General features: G+C 39.8%; 1 protein-coding gene across 1 annotated transcript in view; it reads left to right on the top strand.

The window, feature by feature from the left end:
• The window catches only part of CNTNAP5 (contactin associated protein family member 5), a 777193-nt gene that overhangs the window by 363081 nt on the left and 389985 nt on the right, over positions 1-24127 (top strand). Inside the window, exon 6 of the mRNA XM_084892213.1 lies at positions 16889-17073. Coding sequence (XP_084748339.1) covers positions 16889-17073 — 185 coding nt within the window. The remainder of the gene's footprint in view (positions 1-16888; positions 17074-24127) is intronic.

Raw genomic sequence — 24127 nt, forward strand, 5'->3', positions numbered from 1 at the left:
TTTCAAACTTCAGCGCCTGCAAAATACACACCATTCCCTTTTGACTGGCTCATTACCAAGTCTATGCTCCTAAGTGCCTCATGAGCCATTCTCTTCACTACAACAGTGCCTGGTATTTACAGAATAGTCACAATGTGCTAGAATCCCATCCAAACCTCACAGCAGTCTTATTAGGTGAGTAAACATTAACTTCAATATACTCATGTGGAATTTGCACAGCAAGCTATTAGGTGTAACCACTATTAATACCTAGTTATCTCTAAACTTTTTTTTAATTTTTATTTTAAAAATAGAGGCCTGCTGCATGAAATTCATGCACTTGTGGAGGGGGGGTGGGCATCCTCAATCTGGCCTGCACCCTCTTGCAGTCAGGGAGCCTCTCAGGGGGTGTACAACTGAGAGGCTCCCACCACCACTGCTGTGCTAGCCAGCCCATGAGCCTGGCTCAGGGCTTCAGCACTCCCCCTGTGGGAGCATATTGAGCACCAGAGGGCAGTACCTGCATTGAGAGTCTACCCCTGGGTGGTTAGTGCTTATCATAGCAACTAGTCATTTTGCTGCTTGGTCTATTTGCATATTAGCCTTTTACTATATAGGATATAATTTTATTTATTTCAGAGAGAAAAGGAGAGAGAGAGAGAGAGAGAGAGAGAGAGAGAGAGAGAGAGAGAGAGATCAATGATGAGAGAGAATAATTGGTTGGCTGCCTCCTGCATGTCCCCTACTGGGGATCAAGCCTGCAACCAGGACATGTAGCCTGAGCAGGAATCTCACCGCCTGGTTCATAGGTTGACACTCAACAACTGACCCGCACAGCCAGGCACTATTATTTTAAGATTATAAAATATGCTAGTGAAGCATCTAATGAGAAGTAGATATGCAAAATGTATAAGGGACTTCATAACTCAAAACCAAAATCAAACAATCCAATTAAAAAATGGGCAGAAGACCTGAGGAGACACTTTTCCAAAGAGAATACACAGGAGACCAATAGACATATGAATTGATGACTAACATCACTACCTGTCAGAGAAATGCAAATTAAAACCACAATGAGATATTTCACACCAGTGAGAATGGCTACCATCAATAAATATACAATCAACAGATGGAGCAAAAGGAACCCTCCTGCACTATTGGTGGGAATCCAGACTAGAGCACACTGTGGAAAACAGTGTGAAGGGTCCTCAAAAAATTAAAATGGAACTCTGCCTATGACCCAGCACCCCCACTTCTGGAAACACTAGTATATCCAAAAAAATCCAAAACACTAGTTCAAAATATATGCACCCCTATGTTCATTGCAGCATTATTTACAAAAGTCAAGATATGGAAAGAACCCAAGTGCCCATCAATAGACAAGTGTGTAAAAATGCTCTGGTATATACAAAAAGTTATGACCATAAAAAAGAATGAAATCTTACCATTTGCTACAGCATGGATGGACCTAGAAGTTATTATAAGTGAAATAAGTTAGTTAGAAAAAGACAAGGGCTACATGATATCACTTATGTGCAGAATCTAAATAACAAAATTTTAAAAAGGAATGATACTGGAGCAGACTTGTGGACACAGAACAGACAGTTGTTTGCCAAAGGAGAGGCAGTTGGAGAAACCAAGTAAAAAAAAAATTTAAGGGATTAAAAAGTAGAACTTGGTAGTTTCAAAATAGTCTGGGGCTGTGGTCAGCAAACTCATTAGTCAACAAAGCCAAATATCAACAGTACAATGATTGAAATTTCTTTTGAGAGCCAAAAACCAACTTCTGTGCATGGGCCATGAAGTTTCAATTGCACTGAGTGCCCACACATGGTATTTTGTGGAAGAGCCACACTCAAGGGGCGAAAGAACCACGTGTGGCTCGAGAGCTGCAGTTTGCCGACCACAGGTGATATAAATACTATAGGGAATATAGTCAATAGCATTGTATTAACTATGGTACTAATGATTCCAGGTGGATACTGGAAACCTCAAAGGGAAGACTTTTTAATGTGTATGATTTTTTTAAAGGTTATAAAATCTTTCAGTTTTAGAAAACTTAAAAAACAAACAATTATAACAAAGTGAAAGAGAGAGTCACTTGAAATCCTATAGCCCAGTCATATCTTCTATTAAAATTTGGGTACATTTTCAGGTGCATTTCTTCATTATTTACATGATTTTCACAACATATTATGTAATGTATATGTTCTTCTTAAAGTGAAATAGCTTATACCATCTATATATAATCATGTCTGCTTATTTATTTGTTTTAAAAAAATGGAGAGAGAGAGAGAGAGAGAGAGAGAGAGAGAGAGAGAGAGAGAGAAAAGAAGAAGAAGAAGAAGAAGAAGAAGAAGAAGAAGAAGAAGAAGAAGAAGAAGAAGAAGAAGAAGAAGAAGAAAGATGAGGAAGAGGAGGAGGAGGAGGAGGAGGAGGAGGAGGAGAAGGAGGAGGAGGAGGAGGAGGAGGAGGAGGAGGAGGAGGAGGAGGAGGAGGGAAGAATTCCAATGGACAGGCGGCTCTGGAATGGTGTTGGGCAAATGGAAAAGGGAGTTTCCCTCTGGTTTCTGTGGACACTCCAGCAGTTTTTCTTAGTGGCAGGTCTCCAGCGTGTGTCTCTTATCGACTTCTGACTTTACATTTTAGATACTGGAAAGGGGTTGGGGGGCACGTTCAGGGCCATTGCAGGCTGCGGATGGTCTTTGAGGGCAGACAGACAGTGGTTATTTCCATGCAACTCTTTATTCTGACCACCTAACTCATTACCTACTTATCCCTGCCATGGCTGATTCCAATGGGTTACCATATTTTTCTATGTATAAGACCTCCCCGTAAGGTGTTCCCCACTTTTCCAACCCCAAATTAATAAATTAGTATTAAATATTTTACTGGTTTTCCTCTTAAGACCTTCTTTTTTGGTATCTTAAGGAGTTGTTCTTCCTGTTTTCTACACTGATCATACACTCAGTGGGAGGAGGTCCAAATTATCTCTCTGAAGCTCTATTTCCATGCTCTTTTGCAGAGTTGATTACATTAAGTTTGAATTTTTCAGAGTAAGACAATCACTTACTGGTATTTATCTTTTTATTTTTGACATCTTTATGGGCTCAGAACACTCCAGTCCCTTTTGCATCTGCACACTCTCCACCTCCACCTCCAATTATGGCATCAGCTGATGTCAGTGACAATAAGATTCGTGATTGGAGGAAGCCTGTTTGACAAGATTTGGGCAGTTTTCCACTAGCACGGCTCCCTCCTTACCTGACTTCCATGTACAAGATGCCCCTCAATTTTCAGTCTAAGGATTTTAGAAAATAAAATACATGGAAAAATACATTAGTTTTATGGTAAATTTGAATTAAGTGGACCTTCTTTGATTACTTTCTTAGAATAGGAAAATTATTTTTCTATAACTATGGATAAGAGATTTCTTCTTTCAGTCCAGGAGGAGGTTAGAGAGATTCTGTTTCTTAGTTTTTATACATCACTTGGGTCACCGGTAGCAGTGTGCCCTCTGTGCTTTCACAGCAGCACAAACGCAGACACCCAGGAGGCAGAGTCAAACAGCAGAAGTATTATGAGATTGGGGAACTGCCTTAGGAACTAAGCAAGACATCAGCAGTTCATGTAAGGTCCTCATCCTCCCACATTCCAGTGCCTTCAGCTGAGGCCGAGCTCGGTGCTGCCTGCACAGGTGCCATGGTGGTAAAATGGGAGTCCTGGCACCAAGAGACAAACAAGTGCAATGCAGGTGACCCCGGCCAAGCATGAGTTTTGTAGGCAAGAGCACTGGATTGCATGACTCTTGATAAGATATCTTGAGAAATCATTCTCCGGATTCAGATGGACATGTACTTCAGCTCTTTCAAAATCCGGGCATTTTAAGCCAACCACATGTGCCTATAGAAGGTTGGTGATGCTTCTGAGCTTCTATTACTTACTATGAAAGAATTTCCAAAAGTTGCTGTTTTTAAGAGGCCATACTTAAGCACTGTACTAGATATTTAAACATAGATTAATTCACAATACATAGGCATTGTACATAACCCCATTTTACAGATTAAGAAACTGATGGTCAATGTTGCCAGTCAGTTTTCCAAAGTCACATATTTGCATAAGTGTAGACCTTGGATTAGATCACTTTTTAACGAATTTTCTTATCCATGCAATAAAAATTTTTGAACAAATACATTAAGTCAGGCACTGAGCTAAGGAATAGGGATTAAAGGTTGCATTTAGCAGTAACCATTTTTAAGGAGCCCTCAGCCTGATAAAACAGTTAATTCTATACACTTTTACTTTGTAATATTAGTTAAAATATATAATATGCATCACCAAAACCATAGCATTTCTAAGATAGCAAAATCACAGAAGATGGATACAGAGGAGCGACCAAATTTGAGCAACAATCCCTAAATCTGGAGAGTGTTTTATTGAATAAAGATGTTTCTAATAACTAAAGATATGCCTTTCATTCATTGCTTCAGTGATACCAAAGGATTTGCTCTGGTTTGAAGGCCAGGTTCTCTGTAATCACAGGACTTTCTGTTAGTTTCATATTTTCTTCAGAAGGTCTCACTTGAGTATCTGGGAGAATATCCATTAGCTCTACATTTACTCACACAGGGGATTTTTATGATACTGGATAGCCTATGAAGGTGAAATTTTCTTTGTGCTCTACATCATATCTCCCCTCCCCATAGTGTTGTCCCATTTTTGTTTTCAACCAGGCTCTCCTTTTTGATCCATTGTATTATTTTCTGAGACCCTATATTCCTCTACATATCTTATGTATGTGTGATGGATGTAAAAGCTCAGATCAGAAGACATGAAGGTAAAAGAGTATCATTAATTTTCAGTAGAGATCCTGTGAGGATATGAGCTTTAGGATCAGATAGAGCTGAGTTGTAACCCTAATTCTTTGTGTCCTTGAGTAAGGCACGTGGCTTCTTTGAGACAGAACTTTTTGTAGGGTTATGTTCAGAAACAGTCAAAAGAACATACCTAAAGTCATTCCCTCATGTGAGAAGTTTAATAAATAATAGAAAAATTGAAGGTGGGTCAGTCAGTTCTGAAGATCCAAGGGAGGCAGGCATCAGGAACATCCATATGATGGGGCAAATATTTCAACAGGGAATCTATCCTTTCTAAGAGTGTTTTTTTTTTTTTCTGAAACACAATCTTAAACAAGAGAGTTTCCAATCCTTCGGCTCAGGGTATCTGAAATTCACAGACTGAAAGTTAAAGTGGCATGCATTTTTTAACTAAGATAAAACCAAGCAAATTGTTTCAATCAAAGACTTTGGGTGAAAACACCGTGAAATGCACATTCAGTCAGGAAATGTTCCTTCTAAGGGAGAAGAAATTGACATGTTTATCTACAGAATGTTAGGGGTGGAAGATAAAAAGATTAAATTACAAATGTTTTGCAAGCATTTCATGCTTCCTATATAAATTGTACATCCTTGCAGGTTTTGAGCAATATTTATACTACTTCATTTTTACTATTTCTCAAACCACATGAGAACCAGTTTATTTAAATTAGAAATAAGATTTTCCTTAATTTTTTAGCCTAAAAGATAGCTACTGCATATTTTTATTGTCTTTTTCTCCACCACAATTGTGTATGAGAATGTCTATATTGCCTTAATCTGTTGAAAACTAGTTAAAGCTAGTCGTTGGACCTCAATTGTCACTAAAATTAAACTGGCAATATATATTCTGGGATAAAGAGTTTTTATAATCTTTTGAAAAAAAATTTACTGTCATCTTTATAATGACATTTCTTCCTGCTAACACCCATATAGATATAATTCAAAAGCCCTTCTTCATAGATTGCAGAAATTCCATTTCCGTAATTGTTTAAACAAACGAACTTTTACTCAATTTAACACATGATTTTTGAGTATCAGCATAGAATTGATAATGAAAAGGTGAGTGAAATTCATTCATGTCAGTCATTTATTGGTTAACTAGAGGCCTGGCACACAAATTTGTGCACTGGTTGGATCCTGAAGTGGGTGAGGAGGGCCTGGATATGATGGGTCCTCAAGGCAGGTGGTGGGACACCCTTGCTGGCCAGGGACCCTGGTCGACCAGGTGACTTTCTCTCCAGTTATTGGGAATCACCTGGCAGCCGCTTTTATATTATTTCTTCCCTGTGGAACATCTAGGGAGAGGAAGCAGCTTAGGTGCCCAGATCAACTTCCTGGAGGCTGGTAGCACTGTTGGGATCATGTCAGCAGCTCTGTTCTCTTGGTGGCTGGCCCATTCTCTGGAGATTGGACCTGCAGGACTACTGAGGGAGTGAGAGTTTGTCACTAGGCTAGTGGGCCTGTGGGCCAGGGGAACAGGTCTCAGCTGTGTGGCGCTTCCATTGTGGGAGCACACTGATTGTCAGGGGGCAGCTCCTGTGTTGAGCATCTGCCCCTGGTGGTCAGGGCACATCATAGTGACCAGTTTCTCCAATCATTCCAGTTCCAGTCAAAGGTCCTTCGGTTGCTTAGGCTTTTATATATACAGGTTTAAAGTAATTTGAGCCCTGGCCAGTTTGGCTAAGTGGACAGAGCATTGGCTTGGGAATCAAAGAGTTCCAGGGTCAATTAAGGTCTAGGGCATGTGTCTGGGTTGTGGGTTCGCTCCCCAGTGGGGTGTGAGCAAGAGGCAGCTAATCAATGATTCTCTCTCATCATTGATCTTTCTATCTCTCTCTCTCCCTCTCCCTTCCTCTCTGAAATTAACAAAAAAGTAACTTGATTTTAAAAAAAATTTATATATATATATATATATATATATATATATATATATATACTTCTATATACATTGCAGCATTATTTACAATAGCCAAGCTATGAGAGTAACTGAAGTAAGTTCCCATCAATAGGCAAGTGGATAAAAATGCAGTGGTACATGTACACAATGGATTATTACTCAGTCATATAATAAGAATGAAATCTTGCTGAAACCGGTTTGGCTCAGTGGTAGAGTGTCAGTCTGCAGACTGAAAGGTCCCATGTTCGATTCCGGTCAAGGGAATGTACATTGGTTGTGGGCACATCCCAGGTAGGGGGTGTGCAAGAGGCAGTTGGCCGATGTTTCTCTCTCATCAACGTTTCTAGCTCTCTATCCCTCTCTCCTCCTCTCTGAAAAAAAAATCAATAAAATATATTAAAAAAAAAAGAATGAAATCTTAACATGTGCAAACTAAGAAATACAAATTGTCAGTTACAAAATGGTCATGAGGATGTAAAGTACAACATAGGGAATATAGTCAATAATATTGTAATAACTGTGTATCATGTCACTGGGGTACTGGAAATATTAGGGGAACACTATTTAAAGTATATGATTGATTAACCACTATGCTGTAAATTATAATTGAAAAACTAAAAAAAAAGAAAAATTAAAGAGCAAAAACAAAGTAACAATGTGAGAGGTATTCAATAATTTACATATCATTCATATTCTGTTCAATAAGTTAGTTTTGCAGGATAATGATTATGTTTTTAAAAAGTTTGTTTTTCCCATAATCAAAATTAATTATGCTTACTCTAAAATATAGAAAAAATAGAAAATTAAAACCACTGTTAATATTTTAGGAAATGCATGGTTGTTTAATACTCTTATCTATTGTTTCTATGGTTATAATTTAGTATATATTTATTCTTTTCATATTTATTTATTTACTTTTAAATAAATCTTTATTGTTCATATTATTACAAATGTTCCTCATTTTTTTCCCCTCCATTGCTCCCCTCCACCAGGTTCCCAACCCACCCTCTGCCCTTTCCCCACCCCCCATTGTCCTCATCCATAGGTGCACAGTTTATGTTCTGTCTCTTCCTACACCCCCAACTCCCCTTTTCCCTGAGAATCGTCAGTTCACTCCCCTTCCATACCTCCAATTCTATTATGTTCACCAGTTAATATTGTTCATCAGATTTTTTTTAACTCGCTTGGTTTGTTGATTCACTTGTTGATAGTTATGTATTTGCTGTTCATAATTTTTATCTTTATTTTCTTTCTCTTCTGAAAGAACCTCTTTCAGCAATTCATATAATTCTGGTTTGGTGGTGATGAACTCCTTTAGCTTTTTTTTATTAGTGAAGCTCTTTATCTGGTCTTCGATTCTGAGTGATAGCATGGCTGGGTAGATTATTTTTGGCTGTAGGTTCTTGCTATTCATCACCTTGAATATTTCTTGCCATTCCCGTCTGGCCTGCATGGTTTCTGTTGAGAAATCAGCTGACAATGGTATGGGTGCTCCTTTATAGGTAACTACCTGCTTTTCTCTTGCTGCTTTTAATATTCTCTCTTTGTCTTTTGCTCTTGGAATTTTAATTATGATGTGTCTTGGTGTGGTCCTCTTTGGATTCCTTTTGTTTGGGGTTCTGTGCGCATCCTGGTCTTGTAAGTCTAATTCTTTCACCAGATGGGGGAAGTTTTCTGTCACTGTTTCTTCCAGTATGTTTTTGTATCTTGCTCTCTCTCTTCTTCTGGGACCCCCATAATTCTAATGTTGGTTCGCTTGAAGTTGTCCCAGAGGTTTCTTACATTATCTTCAACTTTCTGGATTCTCTTGTTTCCTTGCTTCTGCAGAGGAGTGTCTTCTGGCTCTTTATGTTCCAAATCTTTGACTTGATTCTTGCGATCTTCCATTCTGTTTTTAGGACTCTGTATAATATTTTTTATTTCAGACAATGTATTCTTTATTTCTTGTTGATTCCCTTATTTTTTGTTGATCCCTTATTATTTCTAGTTGATCCCTTTTCATATCCTCATAAATCTCATTTATTTTATCGGCCTTTTCTAGGAAATTCTCGAAAAACCTTATAAGAGTGGTTTTGAACTCTAAATCTAGTCGCTTTTTGTCCTCCATTTCTTTCGTTTGTGATCTGTTTCCTTGTCTTGGCATTTTGGCAGCTTCCCTGAGTTGGTAGACTTAAAAATCTCTGTGTTCAGCTTGGATGGGGTGGAGTTTCAGGGTGGAGCCTACAGCCTTGGTTTCCGTCAGCCCCGCCCTATGAGGCTCCTGAGTCTCAGTGTTCCTCAGTGTCCTTCAGTACACGCTGCAAGCACCTCTGAGAGAAAGGTGCCCTCGAGTTACGCTCGCTACCATATAGTCTAGGCTCTCCCCCAATGAGCCCGGAACTGGGGTTCAGTTCAGTTTGAAGTGGGGTTGGAAGTGGGTCCCCAGGGTCTGGCCTAGAACTGGGGTTCAGTGCTGTTGGACCTGGGGTTCAGCACAGACCAGAACTTTTATCTCCTTCCCACTATGGAACCCCAGCCAGGCACGCAGCCTCCCCCTCCTCTCCGGCTCCGTCCTCTCCTGGTGCGCACTGTGTCTCCGTACCTTAGGCTTTTACAGCACCTCTGATTTCCCTTCTGGTTTTCTCTTTCCTTCTCATTGTAGAATTTCCAGTCAGTCAACTTTCCTATAGTTCTGGGTAATGTCCATTTTGTATTTTAGTTGTATTTTATTGAAATTGTTGTGTGAGGCTGCAGTTAGGCGTTTACATATGCGGCCATCTTGGATTCTTCCATGATCTATATGTATATACATTTAAAAATACATGCTTCTATTGATTTCATAGAGGAAGGGAGAGGGAGAGAGAGATAGAAATATAAATGAAGAGAGAGAATCATTAATTGGCTGTCTCCTCTTCACCCCATACTGACGATCTAGCCTGCAACCCAGGCATGTGCCCTGACTGGGCATAGAACTGTGACCTCCTGAGCCACAGCACCACAGCAGCTAGACTGCTTTTATTTTTTTTTTTTAAATCAATAAGGTGTAAATTATTGAATATCCCTTAATTCAATGTTATGTTTTTATTTGAAAAATATAGCAGTCAATTTCCCAATTGGTGTGGCTCAGTGAATGAGACTCTACCTAAGAACCAGGAGGTCACAGTTCGATTCTCCATCAGGACACATGCATGGGTGGCTGGCTGGATCTCCAGCATGGGGTGTGCAGAAGGCAGCCAATCAATGATTCCCTCTCATCGTTGATGTTTCTATCTCTCTTGCCCTCTCCCTTCCTTTCTGAAATCAATTAAAACATAATTTTTAAAAAGGCAACCACTACTGAATATACTTTTAAAATAATGTAAGTACATCTTAAAGTTATTCATTTTTAGATGCCTCTATAATATTCCATCTGCTGATTCTAAGTTTATGCAAAGCTTTTATTCTCTCTTTCTAAATCATGGAAAGTTATCTCCAAATTTTAAATTATTGTAAATTAAAGATATTTTACTACATTTCAGTTTGTTTACTTAGGGTAGATTTCTGGAATATAATTTACTAAGTAAAAAGTTATGAAAACATTTTACAAACTACAATGTTTATTGCTACAATATTTATTGACATAGGTATTTTGTTTTAAGTTTGTGGATTTCATTTTGCATTATCTTTGGGCAATAAAAAAAGGATCAACTAAATAAATAAACAATGAGCAATACTGATCCATTTTTGAGGAAAGGTCAACAAATTGCTTTATATATTTATGAAAATGTCGTGAGGTATTTTACATGAAAAGGTAAGTGTGCTAAGATTTGTGGTTTCACTACGTGCATTAAAAAGAAGTAGCTGAATTTTACTTGAGATGATGCAGACTTTTATTCCTTTGAAGTCTTAAATTTATAAGAGAAATTATCAGATGAAATGATAGCAGCAATCTTAAGGAACCAGGGTTAGAACACAGGGCAGGAAGTCTGCCTTTCAAACTTGATAAGAGTTGGAATGGGGTAAACGCCAGACCATGCTTCCTGCTGCTCAGATGTTCTGACTTATTAAGAAGGTGCTAATGATGGTGACAGCAGACAAAGCAACCTTGGATGTAACAACCAACTTGGAATTATACTCCTCAAACATCAGAATCTAAAAGTTCCAGTCTACTGCTGAGATAACCATGACCTAATCATTGTGACAAATCAGCTCATTCAATTCAGCTTTCTTTCTCAACACAAAAATTATACACCTGATGTAATTTAAAAAGATTATTCATGTGAAATTAGAACTTGAGATAAGTAGCTAGCTATCAAAAATTATCAAATAAAGGTATAAGTCTGTATTTCATATTATACACCACGATGTATTACAAACAGAAAATGGGAGACGTCTTTAATACTCTCAGAATCCTAGTCAGTTTGGCTCAGTGGATAGAGCATCGGCCGGCAGACTAAAGAGTCCCAGGTTCTTTTAGGTTAAGGATACATACCTCAGTTGCATTCTCAATCCTGGCTTGGTCAGGGCACCTGCAGAAGGCAACCTATTGGTGTGTCTCTCACATCTATATTTCTCTGTGTGTTTCTCCCCTTTCCATTCTTTCTAATATTTAATGGAAAAATATCTTCAGGTGAAGATTAATAACAACAAAAACATCAGAATTGAGAGGACCTTTAAAACTATAACACAAATCCAGAATCCATAAAAGACAGAAAACACAAACATTTCTGAATAGTAAAAACAAACAAAAATCAGAAAAACAAAATCAAAAGACTATTATATTATAGACAACAAATTAAATATAAATTGATTTTTAAAAATATGGAAAATAGACAAGAGGTATGAGGAGATAGTTCCTAAAAAGATAATTAGAAATAAACATATTTTAAATTTAATTCATATTAAGAGAAGCATATACTAAAACTACTCAGAAATATAATGTTTTTGTGTATCATTCAGGAAAATTCCAAAAGCATGGAAAGATTTTGTTGACAAGCCTTTGGAGAAAAGGCAGTCTTATAAATTGCTTGTATGTGTGAAAATAGGTTGAAATTTTATACAGGGCAATTTGGCCGTGCTTATCAAAATTATCATCTTTAAAAACCTTTGGCCACTAGTTCCTTATCTAAGAATGCATACTACAGAAATTCTTGCACACATAAAAATGACCTGTATGTATAAGATGTTTTAGCAGTTTTAAGTAAGACCAGAAGCTCAAATATCTATCATTAAGAAGCTGATATAGCCGAAGCTGATATAAATTTAATGGAATACTCTACAATGGTAAAAATTGAGAAAGTTCTTTTCCTTTTTAATTTTTTTCCAATTATCTAAATATATAAAAAGACAGTGACCATAATGGCCATAATTACCATAATGACCAGTTGCCATGATGCCCACTGTAGCCAGTGAACTGGTCCAATCAGGGGGTGGGGCTGGTGGGCCAACCTCTAGGCCCCTTCCCCCCACCAGCCTGCCCCTGATTGGACTTTTCCACCCTGATCAAGAGCAGGCCTCTGACCAAAGGCCCCTTCCTTTCCCCCAACCAGCCCCACCTCTGATCAGCCAGCCCCACCAAGATAAGCCCACAGCTCCTCCCCCCGGCCAGCTCACTCCCCCTCCCCAATAGGGAGTGTGGCCAGCCCACCAACCTCCTTCAGCCCCTCCCCCTCAGTGCCCCATTCCAGATCTGCTCCCCCATCCCATCAGGTTTAGGGCCAGCTGCCAACCACCCACAGCCCTTCCCCATGGCCAGACCCACCCCGATTTGGCCCTCCAACCCTAATAGGGGACAGAGCTCACTGGCCAATCGCCCAAGGCCCCTTGCCTCAGGTGGCCTGGCCCTGATCAGCCCTGATCAGGGCAGGCCAGCCTGCCAACCTTCCACAATCTCTTCCTCCCAACAGACCTAGCCCCAATTCATCCCAATTGGGCCTGGCTGAACCCCACCCATGCACAAATTCGTGCACTGGGCCTCTAGTACTGATATAAAAAAATACCAAGAAAGATGAAATGAAAATAAAACAATACAAAAAAAGTGCATTGCATTTCATCATTAGGGTAAAATATTTCATGAGGAGAATAAAGAATCAATATTTTTGCTGACTTGCTTTTTGCCTATAATTTTTTCCTGATGAAGAATAAGACTTTCATATCAATGATGACCTACATGCACAGCTGGAGGCAGGGATGGGAGGAAGATTTGTTACTATATCCAAGAACTTAAATAAAAATATTATTAATATTCATAATTAAATTTGTCTTTTGAAGCAGGAATCATAGTGTAAAATATGTTAAAATATTTTACATTAAATGTTATTTTCAGCTCTATTAAAGAACTCATTGTATCACTAACACCCACCAAACAGCACATAGAATAAGTGTGTTGAAATTATGTGATTACTGTGCCATTCTAATGCTTGTTGTGATTTAGAGTTGCTTCAAATCTTTGTTTTGAACTTATTAGGAAATCATTATTAAATGTCTGTTTTCCTTTTAATAAAAAAAAACACTGAGTTACATATTGAATTCAAAGTAAAAGCTCTAATATTAACTTTATTTATTACCTAGAACCAACAGTTATATAAGACAAACTCTCTCAACCAATTATTAGGTCTTTTTTCTAAATAATTTCTTCTACTTATTGCAAATTATTTTTATTGATGTTTAACAGACATTTTAAAAAATGCAAACATTTAAATTGCACAGTTATATGTTCACATATGTACATACCCAGGAAATTGTCATGCCAGTCAATAGGCCTCTCCTTCCAGCATCTGCATACACCTATCCCTACTGTATCTCCACTGATTAATTCCAGCTTTTTTGATAGATTCCTTAGGTTTTCCTCAGTTCTGCTCTTTTCTTTATTGTCTCTTTTGTATTATTTCTTTTTTTGTCTGATTGCCTGATTAGAACCTGTAGTAAAGGAGGAGATAAATGGTGAGAGCATACGTCTTTGACTTGCCCCTTGTCTAGGCAGGGAAAAATTCATTTTTTTCCACATTAAGTATGATGCAAGCTATAGATTTTGTTGATTACCTTCATCAGGTTCTGCAAGTTCTCTTTTTTAAAAATATATTTTATTGATTTTTTTACAGAAAGAAAGGGAGAGGGATAGAGAGCCAGAAACATTGATGAGAGAGAAACATCAATTAGCTGCCTCTTGCACACCTCCTACTGGGGATGTGCCTGCAACCAAGGTACATGCCCTTGACCAGAATCCTTAAGTCTTAAGGCTGACACTCTATCCACTGAGTCAAACCGGCCAGGGCCTGCAAGTCCTCTTTTTTTTTCTAGTTTGCTGATAGTTATCAAGAATCAATGTTGAGCTGAAACTGGTTTGGGTCAATGGATAGAGCATCGGTCTGCGGACTGAAGGATCCTAGGTTTGATTCTGGTCAAGGGCATGTACATTGGTTGCAGGCACATCCCTAGTAGGGGGTGTACAGGAGGCAGCTGATTGATGTTTTTCTGGCTCTCTATCCCTCTCCCTTGTTCTCTGTAAAAAAAATTTTAAGGAATGTTGAATTTTTTTCTTTATTATTGAGATGATCATGTATTTTTTTTTTTTTTTTGCTCTTGACCAATCATTAACTCTTGGATAAGGTATATTTTAAAATAAAAGGGGTATGTGTCCATGCATGTGTGTGTGTGTGTGTGTGTGTGTGTGTGTAGATAGGAGGGTTCTCTTTGTTCTTTCTTATTTCATGACTGCTCTAACTTTTCATCCACCTTCTCAAAAATCCTAGAACACACCTGAGTCTTTCCATTATTACCCCATTTTCAATACCCAAGTGACTTGGGAGACCATTCCATCCTTCCTGTGCTCTCTATTCCTAAGCCCTTGTCCCCATCTACATTTTTTCCAAATATTACTGCCAGTCAGTCCTGTAAGAAAATTGCATAGAGCAGCCAAAATGACATTTGCTAAATGTTAATCAGAGTTAGAGTCTGTGATTTCACCTATGGCTCCCATCCCTTAAAGGTACAATTCAAGCTGTAAACTCCCACCCACCAGCACAGTCGTCCTGAATGAGATAAACCAGAACTGGGGTCAGGACACTGGGCCATATGGAATCCCTCTACCTCATCCCAAACCATCCCTCCAGGCTGAGGCACCTGCTTCTCCTGTCTGTGTACCAAGTTCCCTGTTTTGACCAAACAAATCTCAGGCCTGTCACCGCCCCATAAAGAGGCCTTCACAGGCCCTGGCCAGGAGTTACCTTGGCTCCCTGCACTGATTGCCATGTACCAATGACATACTTATGTGCTTTACTTATTGAAAATCTCCACAGTCGACCACCACAGAAGCAGTTCGCCTTTTAGCTCTGTATCTCCTTCATCTCCTTTATACATCACTTGTCACTATGAGTAGCATGGGTATATCTCAATAACTCTTTATAGAAGGAAGGAAGGAAGGAAGGAAGGAAGGAAGGAAGGAAGGAAGGAAGGGAGGGAGGGAGGGAGGGAGGGAGGGAGGGAGGGAGGGAGGGAGGGAGGGAGGGAGGGAGGGAGGAAGCAAGGAAGGAAACAGGAAGGAAGGAAATGAGTGAGAAAAATAAGGCAAATATCTATGAGTTTATTATTATAATTTGACAAACTGTGAGAATTCACATCTGTGAAACAATGAATAAATCTATGAAATAAAATCACTGGCTCTCATTTTCAATTACAGTAAGTGTGCCATCCTACCCCTACAGGAAGTAGTGATGCAGGCCTTTATGGAGGTGGAGTGAACGCCTCCAGGAAAATGCTGCTTCCTGTCGGAAATGCCGCACTGAGCAAGCTGTTACAGCTGCTCTGGTAAAACACAGCAAAGAGAGAGGAAGGAGGCGTTCAGCTTTCAGTTACTAAGGGACCAAATATACAAACCATTCAAAAAAAACACACACACAAAACACAACCAACACCTGAAAGTAGGTATATAAGTAATAATTAGTTGCATTTATGTGTTCATTTTGCTATGTCTGAACTGTTCTGTAGATGAAAAATCAATCTTTTTTTTACAATAGCATATAGGCAGGAACATCCAATAAAATGGAGAGGAGGGGGAACCAGACTGACTTGGTTAAACTTGTACAGAGGTGGCTTTGGCTCTGGTAAATGGGCTCCAGCGGTGAGCACAGGCAGGAGGACCAGGATGCAGGAAGAGGCCCCGAGCCTGCACCCTGAGGTTCTGGGACGGCTTCCCTTCTGCACCCAGTGTGACCTTGTTATTTTGTAATGCTCCAAATCCGTACCACCTCTGGGTTTTTTAGTGTTGCTCTATGTAATTGGAGCCATATCTTTGGTGCCATTAAAACCCATTGTTTAAAAAAGAAAAAAAAAGCACGCCTTTTCCCTAAGCTTGGCACATTCTCCCAAGGCCTGTCGTACAAGCTCACCTTGGGCTAAATCAGCACATCTGACCATGGCATGGTATAGTGGAAAGGCCACTGGACCTGGATTGCATCCCGGGACACACCTCTGGGGGGTGTGTGCTTGCCTCACTGAGTCGCAGATTCGTTTTTTTTTGTGAAATGCAGTAAAACTTTTGCCTTAGCAGATGAAAAATGGAGGGGTAAAATTCCTACTTAATCCTTTGTAAGGCATAAGCATCTATAGCTGCAAATAATTTCAAAACATCGTGGTGTGTGGGGATAGTTTCCATTTTGGACACATGGCAGTTGACCGGTTAAGTGCCACTGATACAGTAGGCACTTACAATGGCAGCTAAAATGATTGTTTCCTCCCTTTTGGCTTTGCCCACAGACTTACCCACCTCACTGCAAACTTATCCAGTTCACTGCCTGCTGAAGCACAATGGAAGGTCTGCTTTCTCTATTCAAAACCCATTCATACATGGAGAACAAATACTATTTATAAATAGGATAACCAGCTAGTTTTGGTTTTATTCATGAGGCCATTAGGATAGAGTTCCTTTATTATTTAATTGTCCAAGTCCTGAAAACATGTTATTTCATGTCTAGCAGGAGATAGGCATGCCAATCGACCTAGAATGTGTTCCTGGCATTTGTGGGGAAAGCTTGTCATTCCTTCCCAAGCCCAGCAGTGTTCTGGGCCTGTAAAGCTAGAACCGCCTTTGCCTTTAGAGAGAGCTGGCCCTGCTGGCAGTCCTCTAGTCTCAGGCTGCCCTCGGGCACAGACGCCATCCTGTCTTCCTTTCCCTTCACAGATGACAGCAAAACCCGGCTCAGCAGCAGCCCCCCGTCAGCCACCCTGGGCAGCCTCCTGGATGACCAGCACTGGCACTCAGTCCTCATCGAGCGGGTGGGCAAGCACGTGAACTTCACCGTGGACAAGTACACCCAGCACTTCCGGACCAAGGGGGAGGCCGATGCCTTAGACATCGACTATGAGGTGAGTCGATCCTCCCTCCAGACGCCCAGATGCCTTGCTTAGGGTCTGTGAAGAGAAGAGCAATAGAGAAAAAGTGCACGCTAGGGCTTATCTTCCCCTCCATCGGAGCCCAGGCAGCCTGCAGTGCGGAGTCCTTGGAGAGTCTGAGCAGTGAGCTGGGAAAATGCCCAGGAAATAATGCTGGTAACCCACAGGCATCAGCTAATTGTGTGGAAATTTTAAATCAGCAAGACTCATTTGTATTTGATTTCTTTTTTTTTTTTTTTCCTGCTTGTAGCACCCTGTATCATTATTTAGTCTCCTGGTTAATTAAGTAATTCTTTAAAAAAATGAAATTCAATTAGCTGGGGTAATGGAAGATATAAGAATTATACTAACATAATGTTACATGTCAATTATACCTCAATAAAATAAGAATGATAAATAATACCCAAAGTAATCTAAAATATGCACTGTAGGCACTTGTCTTTAACCGTCATTTGTAAGCAAACTTTTTAATAATACTCATCAACAGTTGTTTCTTCCTGAGAAGCACAATGACACACCAGTGCTACAAAACAAAGAAGGCTGCTCAAAGTTCTGCAAAGTGGAAGTCAAGAGATAAACATTTTTGCTAGTAGTTCAGTTCAAAAAGTATGTGCTCTGCCCCTACTGTATCCCAGGCTCTGTTCTAAGTAATAAAATTGAAGATTATGGAAGCAGAGTTCCTGAGCTGGAGAAGCTTACAGCCTGCTAAGCAGAAGCAGACCTGGAAGAAGTGGTGCAGAGCACAGACCTGGTGCCATGGTGGAGATCAGCACTGGGCACTGTGGGGAGAGGCCACTTAGCTCAGACTAGAGAGGTAGGAGCAGGGTTCCAGCAGGAGACTCTGCTCAGTCTCGAAGTATGGGGTTGGCCTGATGAGCAAGGCCAGAAAGATGGACCAGGCCAGAGACCTACTGGGGCATAACTGTCCTAGTCCATTGTTGATGGGCTTTCAAACAATAAACAGGCAGTTGTGTTGGAGCCAACTGCTACTGCCTCATGTAAACCAACGGGTAGACTTTAATGGATGTTGAAAGCTAAGTTATATAGAATTAAATAGAGTATTTTAAAAGCCATACATTTATTAATTTTTAATTATTTACTATATTACATCTATCTATATCTTCACCACTCCATCCTATATAATAAAAAAGCTAATATGAAAATCAACCAAATGGCAGAACAACCGGTCATTATGATGCTCACTGACCACCAGGGGACAGATGCTTAATGCAGGAGTGCCTCCTGCCAGTCAATGGGCTCCTAAGCGGGGGCAGGGGGGGCGGGGGGAGGGAGGGAACACCATTCAGCCAGAAGCGGGGCTCACAACTGGTGAGCACAGCAGCAGTGACAGGAGCTTCTCCAGCCTCCTTGGCAGTGCTAAGGATGTCTGAATGCTGGGTTAGGCCCACCCCCTTCAAGGAGCAGGCCTAAGCTGAGAGTTAGACATCTCCTGAGGGCTCTCAAACTGCAACAGGGCTCAGGCTGGGCTGAGGGACCCCCCCTACCACCACCTGAGTGCACAGGGCTTCTAGTCCATTTATATGTTCTCAGGTTTCTTTCTTCTGCAGTAATTGTGTGGTGGATGTGCACTCTATTGGGCTGTTACAGTGCATATCTTTCCAACTTCATGTCTAGTAACATTCCTTTGACAGCTTGAAATCCATCATGGTGGAAATATTTCCACCCGGAATATTGGCAAATATTGTAAATCATGTTTTGATTTGTTTTATTGACTGGATAGACAAGTAATAGACAAGCTACAACCTGTATGCCAAGTCTAGCTTAAAGCCTGTTATCCCCAACCTGTGTGTTAAAAAAATCATGCAAAGGATTGTCAAAAAATTAAGAAATAAAAGAGAATGTGACAAAGACTATATGTGATTACAGATAAAAATAATTCAGTGAAAATTCAATAAAATCATTCTGTGAGAACTAATTGGTTACATTAAATTTTACAATAAAGATTATTATACATTTGTTGTAAATTGTCTAAACATTGCTTATTTCAATAAAATAATCCTATGTTTGTTTATATGCCCATGTTTACACATACAGATTCAAGTCTGTATGTTGGCAGGGCACCGTGAATAGCCATATTTTAAATCTTTATCAACACACCACTTAAGGCAGGAGGTAGAGTGAGATAAAACAAGAGTGAGTAAATACCCAGGTGATGATGGGTTATATGAACCATGTTAAGGAACTTAAATTATGAGGGATGAGTGAATGCTGAACCTGAACCCAAGTTTGGCTGCCTGCTGCAACAAAAGCCAAACTTGTGAACAAAGGTGCAGGTGCAGGTGCGAAGTAAAGTGGTTTATCCAATTGCCAGTAACTTGAGAAGATGGAACTCCTGTCACAAAGCCCATCTTAACAGCTCTTGCCAAGCCAGCTAATTATATATGGCTAAAGGGAAGTGGAAGTTGAGTTGAGGGAAGCAGCAGGGGATTTTTCCTCAAACATGCAGTATGATTTGGCTGGTCCTCCTGTTCCTGATACCAATTTTGCTCTCCTGTGGTTGGCCAATGTGTGTCATCTGGGTGGTGGCTGGAAAAAGGAACACTGTTAAACCAAAACATTTAAGCAAAAATATGTAATTTCATAAGTATATAAACTTCTACTTCATTGTTAGTTAACCCTTGCCAGGATTTCAAGGTTAGCTCAGCAGTAGCATGAGAGACGAGACACAAAAATATTTTTTGTGGGATGATGATATGACCAGTTTTATAGTTTAGACTAGTAATCCGGAATGTATGCCTCAGGACCCAGCCCAATTAATATCTCCTGGAAAGTTGTTAAAAATGAAAATACTCAGTTTCCAATTAAACTTATTCATCAGAAACTCTGGGAGAGGAGCTGTTTTTCAAAACCCTCCAGGTGACTCTGATGAATTTTAACATTTGAGAAACATTCTTTTAGAGCAGTTACTTTGAAGCAGGTATTCTGTAGCTTAGGCTTCTGAGTAAGGGGGATGCTGGGAAGATGGCTGAAAGCCCTGTTAAGAGACAGTTCCAATAACCAGAGGGAAACAGAATAGAAGAGTGGTGGTAGAGATGAATTATCATAAAATTGAGATATGACTCTTTTTATTCAATAACTATTATGAGCTAAAATTATTTCTCTTTTGATACTAATCTTAGTTTAAAATACCGTGGATAAGATATGACATTCATTAACTTCAAAAGAGAATATGACAGGCTTTGACTAAGAATGCAAGATACTCAAGAAATTTTTTGAGTTGCATATAACTATACGTTATGGGTAACCATTTTTATTTTTCAACCTTGCTTAAGTGTTTGAAAAAAGAAATCACACAATGTTGAAATTGTCTTAAACAAAATAGACATATTTTAGGAACTTGAGTATAATAAAAATAATAAAATCATGTTTAAGTCTTAATATTCCCCCAAATACCTTATCCCTAATGGCAAATGATGACTGTAAAATTCCTCTACTTGTCTGCTTTCACATTTATTTCCAGATTAATGTCTATTTGTCTGTGGTCTCCTCTATAGAGAATCTTTAAGGAATCACAGCTGAGTGGCATTAAAGTGAATGTCAGCATTTAGGGAAGGAAATCAAATGAAGTCACTCAATTCATGAAGTTGGAACTTTTTTTTTTTTTTTTAAGAAAAAGCCTGAATTTATTGGTACTTCATCAAAAAGGGTTTCCTGGTTTGAATATAAATATATATATATATATATATATATATATATATATATATATATATATGTGTGTGTGTGTGTGTGTGTGTTTGAATATATATATTTGAATATATATATATACATACATGTTTGTATATATATGTTTGAATATATATATATATATATATATATATATATATATATTATAACTGTTCCAGTGAGGCAATGTGTGTTTGAGAAAATGAAAACCCTTCCAGAGATGAGGTGGGAATGTAAGAGTGTGTATCGGGAGAACTCTGTGGAGCAGCTAGTACGCTCCAGGCTTTGAAGGATCACCTAAAGGCCATGTAGAGAAGAAGAACACTTGGGACAGAAAGTCAAGCTCTAATCACATTGCCATTAACTAGAAGTCCGGGCAATGAACATTCTTAAGTTCTGTTATTCAGAAGCAATATTAGCACTTTCATTGGAAGGAATGGAGCAAATGAGTATTTAAATCTTCAATTTATTTTATAAAACTTTTATTTTATATGGCTAAAGGGAAGTGGAAGTTGAGTTGAGGGAAGCAGCAGGGGATTTTTCCTCAAACATGCAGTATGATTTGGCTGGTCCTCCTGTTCCTGATACCAATTTTGCTCTCCTGTGGTTGGCCAATGTGTGTCATCTGGGTGGTGGCTGGAAAAAGGAACACTGTGTTAAACCAAAACATTTAAGCAAAAATATGTAATTTCATAAGTATATAAACTTCTACTTCATTGTTAGTTAACCCTTGCCAGGATTTCAAGGTTAGCTCAGCAGTAGCATGAGAGACGAGACACAAAAGGACCCAGGACCTTCTTCTCAAGTTACTGGCAATTGGATAAACCACTGTGTTAAACCAAAACATTTAAGCAAAAATATGTAATTTCATAAGTATATAAACTTCTACTTCATTGTTAGTTAACCCTTGCCAGGTTTTCAAGGTTAGCTCAGCAGTAGCATGAGAGACGAGACACAAAAATATTTTTTGTGGGATGATGATATGACCAGTTTTATAGTTTAGACTAGTAAAAAGGAACACTGTGTTAAACCAAAAGCTCAGCAGTAGCATGAGAGACGAGACACAAAAGGACCCAGGACCTATCTTCTCAAGTTACTGGCAATTGGATAAACCACTTTATCCAAAGGAACACTGTGTTAAACCAAAAGCTCAGCAGTAGCATGAGAGACGAGACACAAAAGGACCCAGGACCTATCTTCTCAAGTTACTGGCAATTGGATAAACCACTTTACTTCGCACCTGCACCTGCACCTTTGTTCACAAGTTTGGCTTTTGTTGCAGCAGGCAGCCAGTTCATTAATCAGAATCTGGGTTGTTGATTTGATTTCTGCCATGGTCCTATATCTTCACATATGAGCCCCGAACACCACCGGGATGACTGGATTTAGGCCCCCAGGTTCCATGACCCGTTGTCAGAGCATATACTGCTGCTCTACACCCGAACCCTATCAAATTCTAATTCAGGGCTAATTATAGTATGCAAATCTATGTTCCCCTTCAAAGTTTAGCATGATATGATAATATTTGGCAAGAAAATATGGTAGTTCCATTGCTTTTAGACTGGCATAATGCCTTTCTATGAGGCGTCTTTTGGGAAATTTGCCCTATTGCAATATATGCAGTTGTCTGCTTGTCCTCCACTTAAAAGGCGAACACAGACAAAGGCTCAAATAACCTTTTATCAAAAATGAAAAGCAGAAATAATGTATTTCTTTGCGTCTCATGGGAATGTCATCCTAGTTCACATCACTCAGCCCATGTAACTTTCTCCAATTCTTGTGAGGAAGACATCAGCAGTTCACTTCACTTCCTGCCTGGTGCACAGGGTCTTTAGAGAAGAGATTTTTAGGATCTTAGCGATCTCAGTTCTCTGAGATCTTATAATAATAAAAGGCCAAAAGCGTCATGACCAAAATGACCAAATGTCCAGTCATCAGGGGGTGAATGAAGCACCTCTTAGCCATAACAACTTAACAACCAGTTGCTATGACACCCACTGTGGCCAGCGAACCAGCCTGATCAGGGGTTGAGGCCAGCAGTCAAGCTAGAGGCCTCTCCCCTCTGCTGACCTGACCCTGATGGGACTCTCCCAACCTGATCAAGAGCCGGCCAAATGCCCCCTCTCCCCCAGCCAGCCTGCCCCTGGTCGCACACCCCCACCCCAATAGGGAACAGGGTTGGGTGGCCAATCTCCTGGGTCCTGCATCCCATCCAGCATGGCTGTCAGGAGTCTGTCTGGGTCCCACCTCCCACCCAGCACAGTGGGAGTCTGTCTGCGTCCCGCCAGTGCAGCAGATCTGGGTCTCGTGTGACATGGTGCTCTGGGCCTCTAGTAATCCCATAAGTCTTTTCTTATTAAGACAACTCAGTGATCCCATTTTGCATGTCTGTCTTAAAAGCACCAAAACCATTAACATATGTTAAGATATATGATTTACATGTTCTAAATACAGAAAAGACATTTTACAAAATAAAAAAGTATTTTAATAAGACATTAAAAAATACTAGATTAAATCAAACTCTCTAAATATTTAAAATTATGTGTGTGTATCTTCAAACATAAGTTTTATCAAAGTTTTAAAGAAAATAAGAGGTAGCATTTTTATAACTGAAGTAGATGCCTGATGCACAAAATTTGTGCAAGAGTAGGCTTTCCTTCTCCTCACTGCCGACACTGGCTTCCTGCAGGCACCAAGGACCCGGACCTCCCTGTGCCTACTGGCACCTGGTAGCTGGGGTTCCCTCTGGCTGCTGTCACCCAGGACCTGAGCTTCCCTAGCAGAGGGAGGTCCTGCCCACTGGCTGAAGCCCACTGGTCAGTGGCCTGGGCCTCCCTCTTTGGGGTGATTGTGGAGCCCCTTGAATGATTGCCCCGCCAGCTGGTGACCTGGGCTTCCTCTGTGGGGCAATCATGGGGCAATGGCTGTCTTATCAGCACAGGCCTTAGCTGGCCTGGCGCCAATGGGTGTCATAGCATAGTCCCAGATGGTCCTCTGGATGATTGTTGCACTGTTCGGCTGTTTGGTCGATTTGCATATTATATTTTTATTATACAGGATTATATAAGATAGTGTCAGAAGTCCTAAGTATTATATGAATTTCAAAACTCTGGAAACAAAATGTATGAATAATTTTTTTCCAAATTACAATATATATTCACAACATCTTCTCTAGGAATCTCTTTAACAGCCCGCATAGAAAGAATTCTAATTCAGGGTTCAGGTTCTGGAGAAGGGCCACACACAAATAAAGAGACTTGAGACTTGAAGAAATTCTACTTGGCAATATGGGGGTCAGGTGGTAGTCCAACTCTAGTGGGAGAACTACTCCCTGCTCTGGCCT

Source organism: Pipistrellus hanaki, assembly GCF_964339955.1.
Source record: "Pipistrellus hanaki genome assembly, chromosome: 8".
Lineage (NCBI taxonomy): Eukaryota > Metazoa > Chordata > Mammalia > Chiroptera > Vespertilionidae > Pipistrellus > Pipistrellus hanaki.